This window comes from Dipodomys spectabilis, unplaced genomic scaffold (assembly GCF_019054845.1).
Source record: "Dipodomys spectabilis isolate Male_0828 unplaced genomic scaffold, ASM1905484v1 ptg000136l, whole genome shotgun sequence".
NCBI classification, from domain to species: Eukaryota; Metazoa; Chordata; class Mammalia; order Rodentia; family Heteromyidae; genus Dipodomys; species Dipodomys spectabilis.
The window spans coordinates 13,198,687-13,220,657 of record NW_024870813.1 but is presented as its reverse complement, the minus strand read 5'-3'; the positions used below and the strand labels follow the sequence as shown (position 1 = coordinate 13,220,657).

The 21,971-nt window shown below is 49.2% G+C and overlaps 1 protein-coding gene across 4 annotated transcripts in view; it reads left to right on the top strand.

Annotated features, from left to right (window-relative positions):
• The window catches only part of Cdh23 (cadherin related 23), a 322,925-nt gene that overhangs the window by 99,958 nt on the left and 200,996 nt on the right, over positions 1–21,971 (top strand). For 3 of the 4 annotated variants that reach the window (XM_042690128.1, XM_042690124.1, XM_042690126.1), the window contains exons 6-8: positions 4,914–5,108; positions 6,704–6,832; positions 15,520–15,598. In XM_042690128.1, coding sequence (XP_042546062.1) covers positions 4,914–5,108; positions 6,704–6,832; positions 15,520–15,598 — 403 coding nt within the window. Of the gene's footprint in view, positions 1–4,913; positions 5,109–6,703; positions 6,833–15,485; positions 15,599–21,971 lie in introns of all 4 variants that reach the window. The other variant, XM_042690127.1, reaches the window with a different exon arrangement.

The following is a 21,971-nucleotide window of genomic DNA, read 5'->3' as shown; positions in this document are numbered from 1 at the left end:
TCTGATAATCTCAGTGGCCAGGGACAGTGGCCTGGGGCTCTGCTTGCTGTAGGCTGGCCATGAGTATTAAAGGAGCAAGAAAGAGGTAGGGGAGCCTAGACAGAGCTGTAAAATGAAGACAGCAGGGCAAGGGGGTAAGGGGCATACAGCCATGGAAGCCAATGACCAGAAAGGAAGGCCAAAGGGGTCTTGTGAAGACCCTCCAGAGAGAGAGGCTTTCTTCCTCCCATCTTTCTACATGTGTCATTGCAGATGGCCTTCCTCTGCCTGTCCTGGTGCCACCCAAGTAGCTAACTAGTAAGCAAAGAGCTTCCTGTTCAGATCCCACAGCCAATTGATAGAATTTCCAAGGCCCTGTGTGATTGGCCTGCATGAGTCAGGTGGTTACCTTGGACCAATCAGATGGGTCCTAGGTCTGAAGTTGCCACCTAAGTTCATACATGAGTAGCAGTATCTGATTTATGGCTCCAGCTCTTCCAGGATCTCTGGAGCAGGGCTGCTCACTGGACTCACTTTTTCCATCTGTAAGTTGGGGAGGCTGGGCTGGAAGAGCCCCAAGGTTCCTTCTAGCTCCTACATTTGAACCATCCCAGAGTTGCAGAACTGTCTGGGGTAGGGATGTTCCTCTAGTAGGTCCCCTCCTCCCCTCCTCTTTCAAGATCTCACACCCTCTAGAAGATCTCCCACTTCACCTTCCTGCAGCAGCCTGGAGACAGCAGATGGAAATGTTCTCTTTCTAGATTTTAAGGGGCCCACATGTCCAAGTTCATGGCACAGATTCACTGGCTATTTGTACCAATTCACTTAAAAATGATGCTCTTGTCACCCTGCCTGTGTTGACAGATCTTTTTCCTGTGCTTCTGGGATCAAACCTAGCACTTAACGCTTTACCATTGAGCAATACCTGCAGCCCTGTGATCCCTCATTACTGGAATAATAAGAATTGCAATGACTGTTTATTGACTGTTGCTCCATATTGCTATATGCCCGGACCAAGTGACAAGTGTTTCTTTTTCCCATACCTTATCTCAGAAAGTTACTTCTCATGGCAGCCTAGGGAAGTGGTACTGCTAATAGTTCCAGTTTGCTGATGGGGAAACTAAGGCCAAAGAGATTTCACAGCCTTTGTCCAAGATTTCCCAATACAAAGATTTAGATTCAAAGTTAGGGGGTTTGACTCTGAGTTTGTACTCTGAGCCACCAGAGTTGCCTGCTTGCAGGACACCTGGAAGCCAGGCAGCCCCTGCTTCCTAGGAAATCTGCTTATGCTGAGGCTCTAGACATGGGTACACACCTATACATTCCCAGGGGGTAAGAGCTGAGCTGGGCAAAGCCCCCAGCGGACCAGTGGTTCCTCCCAGTTCCCTGATAGAGTATAGTGCCCAAGATTGGAAATGCAGAGTCAGCATTCCTTTCTCTCCAATAGTCTATCCCTTCTAAGTGTGAGTGGCTCTTTGCCAGGCCCATTTAAAACCTGTCCTAAGTTATGCCGAAATCAAATGGGCATGAAACATAATCCAAGAAGGTCAGCTGCAGGACCCATGGCTTCTGTTTTCCCTTTCTAACTCTGTTTGCTGGATCTTGTTCCTAAGTCTTCAGGGAGCCTTCACCCTGGACCATGGGGTATGAATGGGTAAAATATCCTCATTTCCCTGAGGCAGAAGCTGGAGAACTGACCTCTGGTGGAATCATCCCTCTCCTCTGGGCATTAACTCCATGTGGGATGTGTTGCGCTAACTGGCTGTGTGCTTTCAAATGCTGTCCAAGCTGCCTTATGAGACTAACTGCTCTGAAATCAGAGTATCTATCCCTTCTTGTGGCCAGAACCTTACATCCCCATAAAACATTTGTTCTGGATTCAGAGGGCTGGCTCTAGCAGCTGTGTGTGTTTTAGAGAGAACTATAGCTGTGACACCCAGCAGGACCTTCTAGAGGCCAGAGCCACGCTGAACATCAAAGTGGAAGCTGGCTTCTCTGACCCTTTGTACAGGGGAGTTTGGTCTCCAGAGCTGTGGATTTGCAGTTGACTATGTCAATCAAGGTCATGCTGGAAGGCGTTCATCTCAGGCAGTTCAAATAAAGGCATGTCTATAAAGAGCCAACTTATGGAAGAGTAGTGTATTAGTCAGCTTTCTGTCACTGTAACAAAATACCTGAACATGAAATCAACTTATGGCTTAGTTTCAGAGGTCTCTGTCTATGGTTGCTTGGTCCCATTGCTTTGGGCCTGTAGAGAAAAGCATAGCAGTAGCATGTGGTTGAGGAAAGCTATTCACATTGTGGCCAAGAAGCAAAAAGTGGGGGGAGAGGAGGTCAGGCCAGGCACCAGTGGCTCACGCCTGTAATCCTAGCAACTTGGAAGACTGGGATCAGAGGATCACAGTTCAAAGCCAGCTTGGGCAGGAAAGTCTGTGAGACTCTTATCTCCAATTAACTACCAGAAAAACTGTGGCTCAAAATGGTAGAGCACTAGCCTTGGGTGAAAAAGCGCAGGGACAGTGCCTAGGCCCTGTGTCTAAGCCCCTGACCACCACCACAACAACTAGAGATCAAGTTCCCAATATTCTCTTCAAGGGCATGCCCCCAATGACATAACTTCCTCCCACTAGACCCCACCTTTTAAAGGCTCCACCACCTCCTAATAGCACCACAGACTGGGGAATCAAACTTCTGTTACATGGTCCTTTAAGAGACACTTAAGATCCACAGCAGGTAGACACAGTTGGAAGAAAACAAGGGATGCTAAAGCTCACAGAGGCTAGCAACAAAGGGAAGTTCTTCCTACGTATAGGGCTGAAGAGGAAAAGGGAAAAAATGGTATTTTGGAGCCTTTGGAAGCCAGAACCAGGGAGAAGACAGATTATGGACAGAGATGATAGGACAGGGAAGTTCTACTCCAGATTCTCTCTTCCCTCCTTCAGAACTCCCATCAGGACCTCTGTTGGCAGATCCCAACTGGAAGCTGCTAGCAAGAGAGTCTGTGATCATTAGCCCCTGAAGACATGGGGCTAGGTAGGACAGAACAGAGTACAGTAAGTCTAAGGGAATGACATGTAACCAACAGGGACTGCCCAACAGGGTCCCATTAACCCCCCTGGTGCTTTTTGACACCTCCCAGCCCAACCCCTGGAGGTATGGCTGTAACCACCTAGCACATATTTAGATATTAAAAACATAGCTCCCATCTTCTCAGCACTCATGTGCTGGGAAGTTTATACTTACGTGCTTATGTCCTCCTCACTTCAACCCTATGGGACAGTATAGAGAACTATAGAGAAGAGATTAAGTATCAGAGAGTTTAGGTTATTCATCCAAAGACCTACAACAGGGCTGGGATTCCAACAGATGGTCTGTGCATGTGTAACACCTTGGCACTTGTTGGCTCTGTCTCTTGCAGGCTTGGCTCTCTTTTTGGAGGAAAAGAACATCTGTTTTCCAGGCAGCTGAGTGGAGGGGGGGAGGGGGGTGCTGGGGGCGGGTGAAGGCAAGAGCAAGGGGAGGAAAAACTTGTTCAGGCACCCAAAGGTATTAGGGGCCCTGATGGGTTTGAGAAGTATGAATGCCTGCACACTACCAGGAAATGAAGTATGATAAGTGAGACAGGGCCAGTCCATGTTGGCCTATGTCCTGAGCAGAGGGCACTGGGGTGGCACGGATGGTGAGACACAGAGGGGACTCCTTCTGTCTGTCTCCTGTCTCCAGTAGGCAGAGTATGGGAAATGCACAGGCTTTGGTCTGTTCATTCAACCCCAAACCAGTTTCCAGTGGGGGAGAATTGGCAGATTCAGGAAGGATGTATATCACCTCTGTGGCTGTGTTCTCTGGAGGCCTTACCAGCCTGAAAGAATGATGCCAATACTTTGAGGAAGCTTGAGGTCTTGTGTTGCACTTGAATTCAAGTCCTGGCTGGGTGACTTTGGGCAAGTTACTTATCCTCTGTTTTCCAAGGCAGGATAATAGCTGTCACTGAGAAGGCACTTGTCACAGAGGTGGCAGATGCAGCCCATACAGCACAGAGCTTGGCACACAGCAGTCAATGATTGCTTCTATTTGTTTTTTTCCTTCTATGAGGAGTCTTGTGTACATTGCTTTTCCTTAGATGTATCCAGGGCTCACTAAATTATGGGTAAATTCACTCAACCAGTGACACAGTGTTAGGTGCTGAGGTGGATGGTACCAAGCTGAGAACAGACAGTCAGCAGATGAGCAGAGTCTTAGAATGTGAAAGACCCACTTGTTGTGTTCGTAACAGTTGCAAGAGGCCATGTCCTGTGCTAGGCAAGGCAAACCTAGAGCCTGAGGCCTCCCTGAAGCCTCAGGCCCCCATGCATGTCCTAGCAGTCACAGGAAAGGAGGTGTACTTCAAGCATTGTGTATAGCAGAGCTAGAGTTGACATGGCAGGGCCTGTCCCCATGAGGAAGTGGTCTTTAACAAGAGACCTTCAGTGAGAAAGAGGAAGGCATTACAGGCACTTTAGACCACAGCAAGTCATGGAGCATTTGAGCAGCCTGCAGGCCCTCTGATTGGAGCCCACAAATACTTATTAGCAACACCAGGCCAAGCTAGAAGCTCCATCTCCCACTCCTCTTGAAGCAGGTGCTTTGGGCAGCCTAGGGGCACTCAATACAGGAAGCAAAGCTACTAAGAAATGGGTTTGGGGACTGAGAGACCCCTCATGCAGAACTCTGGGATGAGCAGATCATCTTTGGAACTGGTGCTCTTACAGCCACCAAGAGGCCCTCAAGAGGGAAAATAGCTATTGCATTTTTTAATTCCTGGGAACCCTTTTAGAATGGAAATGATGGCGCTTGGAGTTCTGGCTGGCTGGTGGACATGGTTACTGGGCTTTTGGGGGAGTCATGGCTGATGAAGGCCAGTGCTCAGCCTTTTATTTGGTTTGTTTTCATTCCAGAACACCCCGGTGGGGACACCCATCTTCATCGTGAATGCCACAGACCCTGACCTGGGTGCAGGCGGCAGTGTCCTTTACTCCTTTCAGCCTCCCTCCCCGTTCTTTGCCATCGACAGTGCCCGGGGCATTGTCACTGTGATACGGGAGCTAGACTATGAGACCACGCAGGGCTACCAGCTCACGGTCAATGCTACGGTAAGTCCCCACACTTACACACATGTGGGATGCGGTGGCAGGCTAGATAAAAGCCAACTATCCACAAAGGCCAATAATGGCAGAGCAGAATCAATCAGGCATCTTCTGTTCAAGGTCAGGGCTTCCTACTGGGTCTCCCCACCCTGGCCCGTGTGCCTGGTGGTTCTTGAGGTCCCTGGTTGGGCAGTGTGGTCCCCTGCCTTGGTCATGGCTGTATGGTCATGGAGCCTGGGAGGCTGCCCTACTGCTACCACAGCCCCTTTACTTTGTTCTTCCAATTCCAGATTCTCTCTTCCCTTGGGCACACCCTCCCACCCCCATTTTGCTATGCTGAGGACCCTGGAGGACAATGAGGATAAAGTTGCTTCCCCACTCTCCCCTACCACCCCGCCCCAGGTCTGGGCTCTGCAGGGCTTTCTCCAGAAAGCAGGGGTGAGCACCAAGCTTCTTGTGTCATGGAGGTGCCCTGCATTGTACATATCACCCTAGACAAACCAAAGCAAGTGTATTCTAGGACAGTTGTGTTGCTCTTCTAATCCCAGACCAGACCATGTGCAAGCCCAAGGACTGTCAAGGTCATTCAGTCAAAGCTTCTGTCTTGTCAAAAGGAATATTCAGACTCTAGGATGGGCAAGAACTTATTGATAGCTATCCCCAGCAAGATGGAGACTGAGCTAATGTTAGGGACCCAGACCAAGACTGTTAAAGGCAGGTTTTTATGTAAAACAATCTGAGTTTGAGTCTTGCCTGTACCCTTATCAACTGTGTGACTCTGGAAAGCTGCTGACCATCTCTGAGTCTCTGTTAATTCATCTGAATGATGGACAAAATAACCACATGAGAACATGCTGCACCTCACACAGTGCCTGGTGGAGGAACTGAGTCCATCACTTTATGTTGTTGCTAGTCGTCACCCCCACAGTACCAGTTACTTAATTTATCATTATGGACTGTGCTTGTAGGGTCCTGTGCACAGGCTGCAGGGTTCCTTTCTCAGTGGGTTTTACAGGACTGAATTTCCAAGGTAACTCTGATGGTTTACTATTACCTAACTGGCCACAAGGGGTCCTTCTGCCTGTGGGACTCCTTCCTGGGGACCCCCAGATGTCACAGGCCCTGGAGCTCCCCTGTTGGGTTTAACTAGAAATGTCCCTTGATCAGCATTGCTTAGAGCAAGGGATGTGAGTTGCAGAGGAACCACCTCTGGGGCCAAAGGAGAGTCCCATCCCAGTCAGTTCCCTGCGTCCCTGGGTGAGCAGAACAGTGACCCTGGGGGAATGTGAGTGATGGAGCTAAAGACAGCACTGTCTCTACCCCAAGCCAGGGATCCCAGCCACCACATGGGCAGGACAGCCAGGTTGGAGCCAGGAGATCTGCCTCTACCCTGGCCTTCTTTTGGGATACCAACTAAGCCTTGAAGGCCTTGTTTGTATTTTACTGCCCAGCTCAGAGGCCACACTTAGTACTTAGGAGTTAACTCATGAGAAGCCCTCCCCATAGCAGTACACATGAATGTGGGGGAAAGGTGTATGTATGCATGTGTGGATCCACAGCATCATGTAACCTAAGGCTGTGTGCTCTCTCTGTCCTCTAAGGATCAAGACAAGACCAGACCTCTGTCCACCCTGGCTAACTTGGCCATCATCATCACAGACATCCAGGACATGGATCCCATCTTTATCAACCTGCCATACAGCACCAATATCTACGAGCATTCTCCTCCGGTGAGACTCTTGGGCCCTGGGGAAGGATGCCCTGCCCCCACTCCCATGATGGCAGAGGCAACCCCATGCAGTGCTGCACACCTGCCCTTCATCATCTCCAGAGGACTCTGAGTGGCAAGAAACCAAGCCTGGCTAGGGCATGTTAGAGGGACTGATGGTAGTGCCCATAGCAACTACAATCGGTGCTGGAGGTTAGATCTGGATGCAGGCTCTGACAAGCATCCACAGGGTCAACCATACTCTTGTGCCTTTATTGGCACCAATCACAATTACGTAGTTAGCCATCTTGCCATCTACCTTCTCAGTCTTTGAGTTTTCCAAGTTCACTGTTTGGCAAGGGAGAACTCTTGATTTTGTGCCATTTCACAAGTTATTAGATGCCTGATAACAGCCAGCCTGTTAATTGGCTCCTCTGGAGCCATGTGTCCACCTCAATCAGCTGTGACTAGAAGAGAGGGTCTTAGTAAACAAAACAACATTACCCACTCTTTGGCCTGACTGTCAAGGACAGGCATCCCCGGTCTGGTAGCTTTCGAGGAATGGCTATTGTAACCTGGTGAATGAGAGCAGGGTACTACCCCCTCCAGACAGACACAACCCACAAACATACAGCTAGGGAAACAGCATTTGTAGAAAGAAAAGTGTGCATCTTCTTTTGAAGGGACTTAGGTATGTTCAGAGCAAAGACTCAGTCTGAAAACAAAGTGGGGTGCCTACCTGAGGCTAGAGATATTCAGGGTCCCAGCTGCCATCTGCACAGCTCACAGCATTGAGCTAATCGAGAGGTGTGCTTTCCTCTGCTGGGTGCAGACTATGAGCCGAGGCCAGCAGGGATGGGGAAGCCGCCCCTCATTGAACACCATGGTGGCTCTGACTTGGGCATCCTTGACTCCTGGGGTGGAGCCTGCATTTGGCCACTTCCTTCTGGGGCCAGCTATAGAATGAAGTATCTCACAAGCAAGATGCTTCTATCCTCTGCCCCAGGTATGTGAAGCTGCTTTAAGAATAGAGGAGGGAAACCAGGTGCCGGTGGCTCACGCCTGTAATCCTAGCTACTCAGGAGGCTGAGATCTGAGGATCGAGGTTCAAAGCCAGCCTGGGCAGGAAACTCCATGAAACTCTTATCTCCAGTAAACCACCAGAACACCGGAAGTGGTGCTATAGCTCAAGTGGTAGAGTACTAGCCTTGAGCTGAAGAGCTGAGGGACAGCGCTCAAGCCCAGAGTTCAAGGCCCATGATGGGAAAAGAGAGAGAGAGAGAGAGAGAGAGAGAGAGAGAGAGAGAGAGAGAGAGAGAGAGAATAGAGAAGAGGGGATTAGAGGGAGACTTAAGGCTTCTCTCACCACTGCTGGCCTCTTTCTTAGCATTCTGGGGAAAGTGGAAATCACAGCTTTTCAGTAGAGCTACTCTTCCTCAGCCCACCCCATGGTCCAGCACCAGCCCATACTGCTTCCTTTCTGCCTCCAACCCCAGCTTAGCCAAACTCACATTTCAACTTTGGGTCAGACCTGGCTGTTACTTTCAGGTAAAAAGGGGCCTGCCTTCTGTCCCTGGCTCCTGAACTTATCCCTCTGGGCTTTTAGGGCTCTTGGGCAACTCACCCAGCCTCTCCTATTCTGCTTACCTAGACATGTGGCCCAGCAGAGGGACAGGAATGCCATGGTGGGCTACTCAAGAAGCACCTAGGGAATGGCTCAATGTTGAACCAAACATGTGGCCTGGTCAGACCAGCATTTTTACCATCCCGCCACCGGTACCACCCAGGCACTTGCTGTGGTATCAACCCAGAGTCCACCTGTCCATCACTGAGTTCCCAGATCACTTACCACCTTTCTTACTATAACTTTCCTGATTTTTTTCCCCTTGGGTGCCAGAGATAAATGTCCTGCTTCCTCCACTCCTGTACAACTGACCTCTGTGATACATAATTTACCACTTAATTACACTCACCTGTACTGTTCATGTAAGCCCTGGATCACCTTGAACCCTTGTCTCTGGAACTCCTGACCACTTCCTCACTGGGAAAATGGGGCTAATGATGTCTAAGGCAGGGCCTCCCTCATCTCAGGGTCTTCAAGGTTAGGAATAAGCATGCAAATCATCGGTCCAGTGCTAGTCTCTGGCAGACATCAAACCACAGTGGCTCCTAACAGGGTCTTTGCCTCATTATAAGTATATTTGTTTTGGACTGGGCAGCAGCAGCTTCCTATCAGTGTGAGACAGTGCTGGACTGTGTGTTTGGTGTGAGCTTTCTCTGAGACCCTGCAGCATGTCTTTTTCTATCCCCCTTCCATCATAGCAGGTCAACATTACCTTAAACTATCATTAGATTTTTTCAGATCATTTCAGATCTGTAGATGTCTTGAAGTATCTCTCATTCATTCCATGCTTCCTTCTCATCCTCATTCATCATTCATTCATTAGGCTCCCTGTGTATGCAAGGGCCTTGGTACTAAGCCATACCCTCTTCCTTCTGATTCCATGGAACATACCAGATGCTCACCCACCTTAGACCTGCTCCTTACCCTGTATCCTAGCATCTGTTTCAATTCTCTTTGACTTTGTTTGCATCTTTGATGCAGTCATTCCTTGGCCAGGAACTGAGCTGAGACATACCACTGTCTGTTCAGCCACCCCAGGCTGGAGGATCCAGGCACCCTCCATTCCAGGCCTAGCTTTGCTGCTCCAAGGGGTCCTCCATCCAGCCCCTTCCCCTCTCTCCCTGCTCTCCCTCTTTATCTGTCGCTCCCAGCATGTATGTCTCCACTATCAGTGTTATCAGGCTAGCCTGCCTCATCTAAAGTGTATATATTACCTAATAAAATCCTTCTTATTTGGGATTATTGCATCAAATTTTAATTTCCTCACTCGAGCAACAGCATGTCGGCCTGCCCGTCAGTGAAGGGCCGATAGAAGGGGAAAGAGCGGATAAACTGCACAAATTACTGCCAGCCGATGCCTATCAGCCCTTTGACTGGAATTGACTGGAATTAAGGACTGAGAAATAGGATTTTCTGCCTCAGAATCGGCTGTGGCAGCTCTTGTCGGAAGTCCCTGTCACCCCTGCTGGCCAGCCCCCTCCACCCAGGTGCCTCCCACTTCCCAAGAAAACTACACATCACCGTTCAAAGTTCTTAATCCTTTTTTTTTTTTTAATTTTATTTTATTTTATTTGAGAACATACTGTACAGAGGGGTTACAATTACATGGGTAGGATAATGCATACATTTCTTACCAAGCATTGCAGCCTCCTCCTTTGTTTACCCTTCACCTCCCTTCCCAGCCTCCCCCCTCCCCCCCACCCAATCATACCCCCCCACACACTGACATTGTAAAGCTGGTTTTGACATGACATTTTGTACTTCTCATTGTTGCAACAGGTCCACCTGAATCCTTAAACGACTTGTTTGTCCCCATCTCCTCCACATGTTATACTGACATCAAATATAGTGAAAGCGGGGGTTACACTGTGGGGGAGGGACATACAAAGCAACAAAGAAATAATCTTATAAATGCGTTAGAAACACATGCATGAAAGAAACAAAAACATTAAAATACATATTTAAGGGTTCGTTTTCCTAACATCACATTATCTGACCTTTTCCGCTTGACTCATACCTATACTAGATATTGCAAATAAGGGAAACCATGGAGCCTATGTTTCTTTGGGCCTGGCTTACTTCACTTAATATAATTTTTTCCAAGCCTTTCCATTTCCTAACCAATGGGGAAATGTCATTCTTTCTGATGGAGGCATAGAATTCCATTGTGTATATATACCACATTTTCTTGATCCATTCGTCTACTGAGGGGCATCTGGGTTGGTTCCATATCTTAGCTATGGTAAATAATGCTGCAATAAACATAGTTGTGCTGGTAGCTTTAGTGTGGTCTTTTTTGTAAACATTAGGGTAAATGCCCAAAAGTGGGATTGCTGGGTCATAGGGGAGTTCTATGTGAAGTCTTTTGAGGAACCTCCATACTGCTTTCCAAAGTGGTTGAACAAGTTTACATTCCCACCAACAATGAAGTAAGGTTCCTTTCTGTCCACATCCCCTCCAGCATCTGTTGTTGTTAGAGTTCTTGATTTTTGCTGTTCTAACTGGAGTGAGGTGATATCTCAATGTTGTTTTGATTTGCATTTCTTTTATGGCTAGGGATGTTGAACATTTCTTCATGTGTCTATTGGCCATCCTTCTTTCTTCTTCAGAGAAGCTTCTCTTTAAGTCTTTCGCCCACTTATTTATTGGGCAGTTGTTTCTTTGAGGATTTGTTGTTGGGTGGTTTAATTTTTTGAGTTCCAAGTATATTTTAGATATGAGACCCTTGTCCGTTGTATGGCTAGTAAAGATCTTCTCCCAATCCGTGGGCTTTCTATTGATCTTGCTAGCTATGTCATTTGCCCTGCAGAAGCTCTGCAACCTTATGCAATCCCATTTGTCCAACCTTTCTTTGATTTGTTGTGTTTCCGGGTCTCTATTCAGAAAATTTCGGCCTGAGCCAAGGAGACCTATGGAAATGCGGGGTGCGGGGGGGGGGGGGGCGGTCAGGGTATCCCAGATGAGCTGGCGAGGAAGGAGCTTGGCATGGTCCCTAAGGATGAGCACGGCCCAGCCTAGCCCCTGTTACAGCCATTCTGTTGCTGAGGGCTTCCTTGGAAGGTCGCACACTACAGAAAGGATAAATATGGTCTTTGTAGCGCTAGAGTTTGACCTCAGGGCTTTGTACTCACTAGGCAGGCACTCTACTACTTGAGCCATGCCTCCAGCTGCTTTTCCAGGGGTCTAGCTTTATACGTGGAAAAGCCTGGGCTTCAGTCCTCCTACTTGTGTTCCCTTTTGTTATTGGGGTTGATAGATGTGTACTGGTGCACCCAGCCATAAGTTGAGATAGAGTCTCTTGAACTTTAATGACTAGGTTGGCCTCAAACCACTATTCTCTAATCTCTACCTCCCAAATATATAGGCTTATAGGTTTGACCACACTTTGGGACCTTCTAGAAAGAAAAATCCCAACTCTGCTGGGCATGGCTGTATACATCTGTCATCCCAGGTACTTAAAAAATGGAGGCAGGTGAATGGCGCTCAGCTCAAAGCAAGCTCAAGCAAAATTAGTGAGACTTGATCTCAAAAAATGAAAATGAAGGGGCTCCAGTACTGCTCAGCAGTACAGCATTTGCCTACCACATCCATGGCCCTGGGTTCTATCCCCAGCACCATGGACAGAGGGAAGGAGAGCCGGAAGGAGGTATGAAGAGATGAATGGACTATTATTTTTTTAATTTTTTATTGTTATTATAAAGCTGATCTACAAAGGGGTTACATAAGTCAGGTAATGAGTACATTTCTTTGTCACCCCTTCCTTTGCTCTCTCCAAGTTTGGGGAGGGACCACTATTATGCCTATTTTACAGATAAGAAAACAAGGCAGCCAGAGTTTAAAAGAGTATTCAAATGCAGGCACTCTGGCACCAGACTCAAACCCTTCACCATTTTCCTGGGTTCCTTCTCTCCTTACAAGGAGTTAGAACCTTTCACCTGCATACCGGATACCTGTCTGGGGAAAGCCTTATATTCTTGGAGGCCTCTTCTTCCCCCCACCCCATGGTTCCTATGAGGGAAGAAGGCCCTTCTCAAGTTGGGCCTGTCTCCCCACTGTGCTACCTCCCCACCCCTCCCTCCTGGCCAAGCCCCACTAGCTTCTCTCCCTGAGGAGCTACTAGGTGTACCCTTCCCCCATAGAGGCCTGGCTCTGGGTCAGGCAAGGCTGCACTCTCTCATTCCTTCATCTTTGGAAATAAGTTGCAATATATTGAAAATATAATCACTGAGACTGGGAAACAAGAGCCGTGGGCTCCCGGGAGCCCCCATGCCTCCCTGCTAATTCCTTCTCATAACATTTCCAGTCTTTGTGTCTGCACTTGTATTAAAAGCTCAGGGTTTTATTAAAAGTGGATTTATTTACCCAAAAAGAGATGAAACCCCAAACCTTGTCAGGAGTCTGGCACAGCAGAATCTCGGGTGCCACTCCTGCTGGGATGTGGGCTGCCTGCCCTCCTGGCAGGAAGACTCTGGCCACTCAGGCAAGACTGCCTGTTGGAGAGATGCCCTAGGCCTCTGAAGGTGAGGGCCCATCAAGTTCTCAAAGGCCTGGACTTACTGCCTCACTCTGTGCCCTAAGGCTCACTGTCCAAGGCCCCGCCCTGCCTGGCCTGCCCTGGAATGGACACAGGCATGCAGTGACCCCTTGTTTAGTGACTGCACAGGAGTTCCACTGGGCTCTGGACCTTATTAACTTGGCAGACTTGTTTCTACCTCAGTGCTCCAGGGGCAGCCCTGGGATCCACATGCAGGACACATATGGTACCCTGGCCCTGGCAGGGCCCCAGATGGATCTGTCTCTGTGTCCCGCATCATGATGCCTAGAGTCTTGGGCCACAGTTGTTTGCCCTCAGGATCTCCTGCTGGGGACAGACTCAGGCCCCTCCTCTGAAGAATAAGCCCAAGATGGACAGGTCTTTTCAAATAAGGACATTAGTAACCCTTGGAGCCTAATGTTCTGTTTCCAGGACCCTGGGGCAGGCTCTGTGAAGGAAGTTCTGGCTCCAAGTGACAGAACCCTGGAGAGCAGGCAGAGGGTCTCTACCACATGGCTGCTACAGCCTACTGTAGTTCTGTCTCACAGCCCTCTCCCAGTTCAACAGGACTTGAATGCCAGGAAGGACTTAGAATCGTGCCTGGCATGGAGCAGTGCTGTTCATAAATGTCATTCTCTATGTTCTAGCAAGTCCTCTAACAGAGGCCTGCTGCCTGATGGGCAGGAAGACCTTGGAGCCAAAGTGCACAGTGCGAAGCCTGGCCTCACCCTCAGGCCTTGCTGCAGGACCTTGAAACCTACTTAACTAGTGGACTTTGTGACCTTCTCTACAAAATGGAACCATGTCCTGGGGCAGTGGTGACAGTGGGATGAGCGAGTCTGAGAACAGTCTGTTGGAGCACAGGGCAGGAGGGCAGGCAAGCCCAAGGCAGTCCCATCTCTCTGCCCTGCTGGTGCCTCTGGGTCCACTCTAGGACCTACTAGATTTATGATATCTTTCTATGGCTTAATGAGGGCTGTTTTCCCCCAGAGGATGCAGGTGGAAGTCCTACCCCAGGGAAGGAGGAAAGAAGGGGCTAGACCTGCTGGCTGCAAGGCCTCCACTCTGTGCTGTGTCCAGCAGACATTTCCACTTTTCCTCAGCATGGGGCAATTCTAGCTCTGCACCCCTGGCCAGACGATATGGAAGGGCAGCAGAGGGGCAAGAGGGCAGATCCTGTAGGATTCCAGCTGATTCCCCAGGAGGAGCGGGAGGAGGGCTATGACCTGAATGTCAAGGAGCAGACTCCTCTGCAGGGAGAGTGATTAAACTGGGGGAGGGGAGGAGGAAGCGCTTGGATGAGAGGAGGCAGGGAGGCTGACAAATTGTGCCCAGATGAGAGGTTCTCAAGGCCACAGGAGCTATTCATTAAATATGCAAGTGGCAGGATAGCTATTCCCATTCCCCAGGGTATAGAGTCAGGGCCTGTCTGCTGTCTATCACCCCAGAGAAACTGCTGCCTGGCCACAGGGTAGACAGGGGCAGCTGACAGCAGCAAGGTGGAGGTGAACCTGGGCAAAGGGTGACTCAGGGAATAGAGCTGATGACAATGTCCATTCTCTTCAATCAATTAGCCACTCCAGCAATTGATACTTGAATGAGTTCTTCTTCTTCCTAGTCCAGCTTATGCTGTCAAGCCCTTGCCTGTGCAATGCCTTCTCTGTGGAGGAACTTCTTTTTCCTTCTCTCTCCCCAGCAAACTCCTACTCATTCCATACAACCCACCCTACATGCCCCCATCTCTATACTCCTTTACCAGTTCCTCCTTTGCCAGTAGACATCTGCACTTTTTTGTACATTTTCCCATCTGAGCACTCTGAATGTGCACAGCAGCTGTGTGTGCCAGAGTCCTTGACTCCTCAATCCTGGGAGTGCAGCCCCCCAGCTCCTCATCCTGGTCAGCCCAGCTCCTACCCTCCACCCCTTCTTCTCTGTCAGGAGTGCAGGAAAAGGAGAAACCCACATTGGCAGACATTGGCAAGCACAGCACCAGTAGCTGTGTGGAATGAGGTGTGTAGGGCCCCAGTGCCTCTGGGGTTATCCCTACAGATGCTTGCTTTCAGACTTACCCACAGAATAATTAACCCATCATGTTTTCATCTATTTGTATCCTGCTGAAAACAACGTCCGCTCTTAATCATAATAAAGGTGGGTCAAATTGAGGCCAGAGAGGTTCAGCATTCTTCCTGAAGCCACACAGCAATCAATCTGTTGGGTGGCTCTGACAGAGGCCAAACCTCTTGCTTCTGTGCTGGCTTTCCTGTAGACGGCTCATGGGAAAGAAGCCTATGGGGGAAGGGCATGGGTGGCGATGGCATTAGCAAGGTTGAGACATACACACACACACAACACACACACACACACACACACACACACACACACACACACACACACACACACACACGCCCCTGGGGTGTCTGTCCCAGGGTCTTGGGGAGTCCCTGCTTCAGGATGGGAAGGGAACCTACAGGGGAGGGGACAGGACAGCTATGAAGAAAGACAGCAACCTGGGGCCAGACAACTGACCTCAATCCCTGATTTCTCCACTCAGGGCACAACGGTACGAGTGATCACTGCTGTTGATCAGGATAAAGGCCGGCCCAGGGGGATTGGCTACACCATCATTTCAGGTAAGGAGAAGGCTTTGCTCTCCCCTGCCTGCCCACCCCAGAGCACTGTTGGGGTCTCGGGCTCTAAGAGCCTATAAAGAGTCTGTGTACACAAGGAACCACGTATGGGATCTGCCTCAGTGGCATGTTGTACACCAACATGCCTGGAAGGAGACTAAGTGGCAAAGAAGTGGCTAAGAAGATGGGTGCTTGGAAAGCCAGCAGTAGCCACCACAGTGTGTGACTGTTCCAGGCACAGCGAGGGGGCAGAGATGTCTAAGGTCTGAGCATTTGACACTTGGGGCACTGATCTGACATGGGTGACCCCCCATGCAACCTCCTTCCATGCTCTGGGCTTTCTGCTCTTACTTGATGAAAAGCTGGTAATTTTGCCATCATTTTAGAACAAAAAGATCTGTCACTTGAGCTGGTTTCAGACTCTTCCCATATTTCCCAGCATCAGGAACTAATGTCTCATCTGGAGTGCTGCAGGGGGCAGCCCTCAGTTCCTCCTTACTCAAGTCCCTGGAGGAACAAAATAGTGACTGGCTGCAGAGATAGCTCTGGGTTAGGGGATACCCAACCTATGTCACCCAAATATTGGCAAAAAGGGACTGGGAACTGGTGGCTCATGCCTATAATCCTAGCTACTTAGGAGGCTGAGACCTGAGGATTGTGGTTAGAAGCTAGCCTGGGCAGGAAAGTCTATGAGACTCTTATCTCCACCTACCAGAAAACAGTAAGTGGAGCTGTAACTCAAAGTGGTAGAGTGCTAGCCTTGAGCAAAAGACCTCAGGGCTATCCAGGCCATGAGTTCAAGCCCTTCAACCAACCAAAAAAAAATTGACAAATGGCAGCTCAGTGTGGCTGCCAGGAAGAGACATTCATATACACACTACAGCTATGCCCCCTGCCTCATCCACACCCTGCATAAGGCCTCTGCTTGATACATTAGGAATACTAGATGGTTGGCAAGGAGGTCAGGTACCACCCAGTGTGTACCCAGTGCCCCACCACTGGCATTACCCACCCTGGAATAGGAAAGACATGGTTGGAGCATTTTCTAAGAGCTCAAAAGACAACAAGGTGTAGAAATCAAGAAAGGTAGGGGAGGGACTGCCCAGAGCCAGATTGTCCTGGCTAGGTCTCTGTGCCTCAGTTTGCCCTAAAATGAGAACAGTGAGTTCTTACCTCGGGTGATTTAAGAGTCAGATGACATAATGTATGTAAAGAGTTTAGTTTATGTGTAAAACCTACTTGATAAGTGCTACCTCTTGTTACTGCTGGCTAATCATTCTGGGGAAAGCTAGAGGGTAGCTATGGGAGGGAACATGCTATTAACACCAAGGGGATCAGAGGACACTTGGTGTCATAGGCCCCCTGTGATCTGTGGCTGTTTACATGACTGTCAGTTTCTTCTTAGACCACAGTACCCCAAGACCCAGTTCAGATACAACCGGGGCCAGGTGGTAGATAGCAGAAGCGCAGGCTTAGGCATCTGTACCCACCCCACTTTTTCCTCATCCTGTGTCCCACCGCATGATAGAGTACAGTAAACCCTAAGTGTAGCTCTGGAGCAAATGAGTGTACTCTGGGATGGAAAACTTTCCAGCTCCAGCTTAACCAAGAATCCCTGGAAAGATGCCATTCTTTTGGAAGAGAGGGTCCCTCGGAGGACTGAGGGCTTCTGTAGGTGTTAGGGGGCGGGTCCTGGTGCTGAGTCCTTTTATAGCTTCTGCAAATCAGGAAGCCGAGTGTCTCCCAGGGACAGGAGTTTGTGCTGGGAACCTAGGAGCTTCTGAGAGCACTATAGGCAATGGCCGTGGGGGCTGGGATCAGGGCTAGCATGCAGTGGACCCTGGCCTAGGTGCAGAAGGGGCTTCGTCTGCCATCACTACCTCAGAGATGGCTTAGATCGGGGGAGGGAGCTGAAACTTCCTTGGTGATGCCAGAATCCTTTCTTCTAGGACACTAGCCATTCCAGGTTTATGCTGGGTGCCAGGCTGCCAAGCCTAGACCCTTCAACTCTCTCTGGTCTCCAACCAGTCTCCTTTATTCCATCCCAGCCTTGGTACAGGGGGCTGGAGGGCTGGACTGGCAAGCCTTTGGTGTCTGGGCTTTGTTCTGGAACTTAGAGTTGGGGACTTGGTTCCCAAGTGCTAACAAAAGAAAAAAAGAAAGAAAAGAAAAAGAGACCCAGCATGTGAAACCATGGAGAAGAAATGTACAAAAGCTAGGGCAGGAGGCAGAAATTTCTAGAAGGCTGGAACACTTTTTATTGCTCTATAGGAGTCCCACTGCCAGTACAGATGTGCCTTGAGGGCTTTTAAGAAAGATGACAAATGGGTTTCCCTCTCAAACTCCAACTTGATAGATTGGTCATGGCTAGCTGAAGAGGATCATGAAGCCAGGAAGGTTCAATGGGATGAATGAGTGTGGAATTCAATTGGTAGGTCTGCTGTGGATACAGGAAGTGGGGTGGGGGTCGGAGCTCAGCACCTGTGGCTAATGTCTGGTATACTGATCACATCCTTGGACTGCACCCTTGATTGTAATGTTTTTCAGACAGTGAGCAGCTTGGGATAGGCCATTCTGTTTCTTCCCTGCCCAGCTGGACTGACCCTATTCCTGTCTGAACTGGTCGCTTGAAGCAGGCACAAGGGCATCTTCACAGCTAACTGCTACAAGCAACAACTCTGTGTTCATTGGGAGGCTACCCCAGTCCCAGGGCTTAGGACTCATTTTCTATTGAAAGAAAAGACTGGGGACTTGGGTGTTTGGGGCTGAGGACAAGTGAGGGTCTCGAGGGTCACTGATGTGGTGACCTAAGTCTCTCGCAACTCAGCAGCCTGGGTTGGTAGTGGCTCCACCTACATGTGGGCGAGGCGCGCCTGCCCCATGCAGGTGAACACTGCCTGAGCCCACCAGTGATCCATGGCCTGAGATTACCCTGCCCAGCTCCCCGAAGCCCAGTCCCCTCCAGGATGTTTATCAGCTCTGCAGCGTGGGGATTTATATCTGTGCACCAGTGCTTTCCCATTACTAATGGCTTCTCTGTTTTGCCAAGAACAAAGAGGCCTTCAGCAGTAAGTTATGGCTCCATTGCCATCAATTTGTTCTCAGCCCCTCGTGGCCAAGCTGAGACTGGAGAATGACAAGGTTCTTTTCCATAGAGGACTTGGCATGGCCCCCATCCACTTGCTCAGACTGGGCTGGTCCTGCCTCACACCAAGGGGCATTGCTGCTTTCAAGACCCAGCAGCTCCTGTCCCATCACTGGTCCAGCTGCAGTGTGAGCGGACAGAAAGTCCTGTTTCAATGGGCAGCTGTGTACCCCATATGGAGCATTGGAGCTGGAGTCCAAAGTTGTGAATTTGAGGTCCCTCTTTGCTACTGCTAACAATGTGTCTAAGTAAGATGTTTGATGTCTTTAACCACCATGAGCCTCATCTTTAGAGTGGGCTTCAGAATCACCATGTGGGCCAGATGCTGCTTGCTGAGGCTCAAAAAGGACATCAAACAAAAGATTAGTGGTTGTTAAGGAAAAATGAGGACCCAGGGGTACTTGGTACTCTTGGTTCATTTCCTCCTCAACTGTCTGAGTGTTGAGTACAAGCTCCAGGCCTCTATCCATGGTGGTGGCCTTCAGTTGTTCTGGCCTGTATGGCTGCCACCCCCATGGCTCCTGATGACTTGACATGTGCTTACCCTGAATGACAGGTGCTGTTACTATCACCTCCAGAATTTTGAAGGCATACAATACAATGAGAATTGTAAGCTGTATCATTAGTAATGTTTCATTGAGGACTGGGGTATAGCTCAGTGACAGGGCAGGTGCTTGGCATAAGAAAGGCTCTTAGTTCAAATCTGTACACCACCAAAAAAAAAGACATTTTATACTGATGACATACAGCAATGGTGATATTGTTTCCAGTTTTCTTTACAGCTTTACTTTTTGTGGCCACTACAAAGGTTTTCAATGGCATATGTGTTGGTTCTGTTTATGGGCACCCTGTTCTATCCTGAAGCTCCTGGTCTCAACTTCCACCACTGGCTAGCTATTAGCTCATCTGTAAGATGGAGATGACTGCTACTGTCATCTAGCGCAGTGGGGGTGCTGTGAGGATCAAGCAAGCCAAGTGAGCAATCAGAAGAGTCCAAGTTCTAGAGCAAGCTCTTCCTGTCCATCACAGCAGGTGAAGGGCTTCTCTGGACCAGTAACAGTACACTGAGGTCCTGAGGTGGTGGGGACTAGGCACCATCTCTGTCTCAGGAACCTTCAGTTTGGTTGGAGAGGTAGACCCCTAAATGCACCAGAATGCTGAGAAGAGATAACTAATGCGGTGAGTGGTGTCAGCAGTAGAGGGAGGAGGCTGGGCTGTTCTTGGCCTGAAATGCATGTTTAGAAGCCTCTTGGGCAGATGTTGACATGACTGACAACTCCTGAGGGGTCCCTTCAACTATTATCTCTACTTTCCCTCACTTGTGTTTGAAAATATCCACAGTAGTATGTGAGAAGGAATCCACGGGCTGGCACTGACTGGCCCAGCAATGTGGGGAGGGGGACCTTGCCAAGGTCAGATCTGTTGAAGCTGGGCACTGATGATGTACCTTAGTAAGAAGCATGATGGGCAAGCACAGGCCAGTGAGGCCCATGTGCGCACCAAGATCTAAGGGGGTGGGGGCAACATATTCATCACAGGCAGTGATTCAGTGTGGATGGGCACAAAGCATGGGGCATGGTGGAGAGATGAGGTCCCAGAAGGGGAAGTATCATCTGTGCATGCAACATGGGAAGTGCTTCCTTGGGGAGAGGCATTGAGTAGCTAAACCTGAGAGCTCAACAGGGCAGAGATATATCTGGGTGTATGCTTGAGGAGAGCTCAAATTAAGGACCAGAATGGAGCCAGTGGTTTGTGGGGGATAGCAGGCCCAAAGCGGGGATGTAGTAGCATCCCACAGAGACAGTGATGGAAGCCTCCATTGACTGTAATGCAAAGGAGTGAGGCAGAGCATCAGGAGGCAGAAGGCTGCTGGGCACAGTGACCAATGGGTCAGGTGGTATGAGAGAGAGAGAAGAGTTCTGGACTTGATGACTTTTTTGCTAGCTTGTTTTCTTTTTGATGGTGGTGGCAGACCTAGAACATGCTAGTCATCTTCACTACCACTGAACCACACCCTAGCCTTTCCCTTGATCCTGAGGCTCACCATTAGAGACCTCGTGGATAGAGACATGCTTCATTGCACTCTCAAACATGACTTTCTCCTTAGAAGCAGTGACTCCTGGGAAATCTTTTACTCTCATGTTCCCATATTTTCACCAGGGTCTCTCACAGCATTGTGAAAACAGAGGTAAATGCCTTGGGTTCATTGCAGCACTGGTCCTCGTAGGCAGACACAGTGACAAGCAAAATATGGTGACAGTCACATACTGAGTAATGACAGAAAACGTTCCAGGGGGCCACTACTGCCTGTGACATGGAAGCTGTCCTTCTCTGTGTAAGAACATTCCATTTGTCCCAACAGTGACAAAATAGCCTAACAATCTGTGTTATAAGACATATTCTTGTGGCCATGTGTCATAGACATAAACACAGAAATATCACTCAATCTCTCAAAAGAATGCAGCCTTAAGTCAAATGCCACTGTCTGACCCCTGTAATCCTAGATACTAAGGAGGCTGAGATCTGAAGATCACAGTCCAAAGCCACCTGTACAGGAAAGTCTGTGAGACACTTATCTCCAATTAACCAGCAAAAAGCCAGAAGTCGAGGCGTGGCTCAAGTGGTAGAGCACCAGCCTTAAGCAAAAAAAGCTAACAGACCTTAAGTTCAAGCTCTCATACCAGCACAAAGACAAAAAAATGCAAGCTTGTCATTTGTGACAATATAGGTGAATTTAGAGGATAATGAATTAAGTGAAATAAACCAGACATAGATACATACAGTATAAATGGGGGTCCAGTGACCTGGAGTGCACCCATCTTCCAATGGTTGGAGTCTGAGGCTGTCCGAATCCTCTATTCCATGACAGCACATCCATTTCACACTCCTCCAGACTGGTAAGTTCTGAGAGTCCTTTCTCTCCAGTGTCAGAGTGCCAGGCCCTGTGGAGTGTGTGGATTTGGAGCCCATAATAGAGCTCTTACTATCAGAAGACAGTCTCCTCCTCAGCCCAGACTGCTCCATAGTTCTCTCCCTAGGATGAAGAGACCAACCATATCTCTTTCTCCATCTGCTGCCTCTGCCCTCCCCCTACCCAATGAGGTGAAGGTATCCCAAGCTGTACCCAAGCTATCCTGTAACCATCTGAGAGGCAGAAAACACTACTCCATTTGTAGACAAAGAAAGCAAGGCTCAGAGAGCTTCTCTCCATTAGCCAAGGGTCACAGCTGC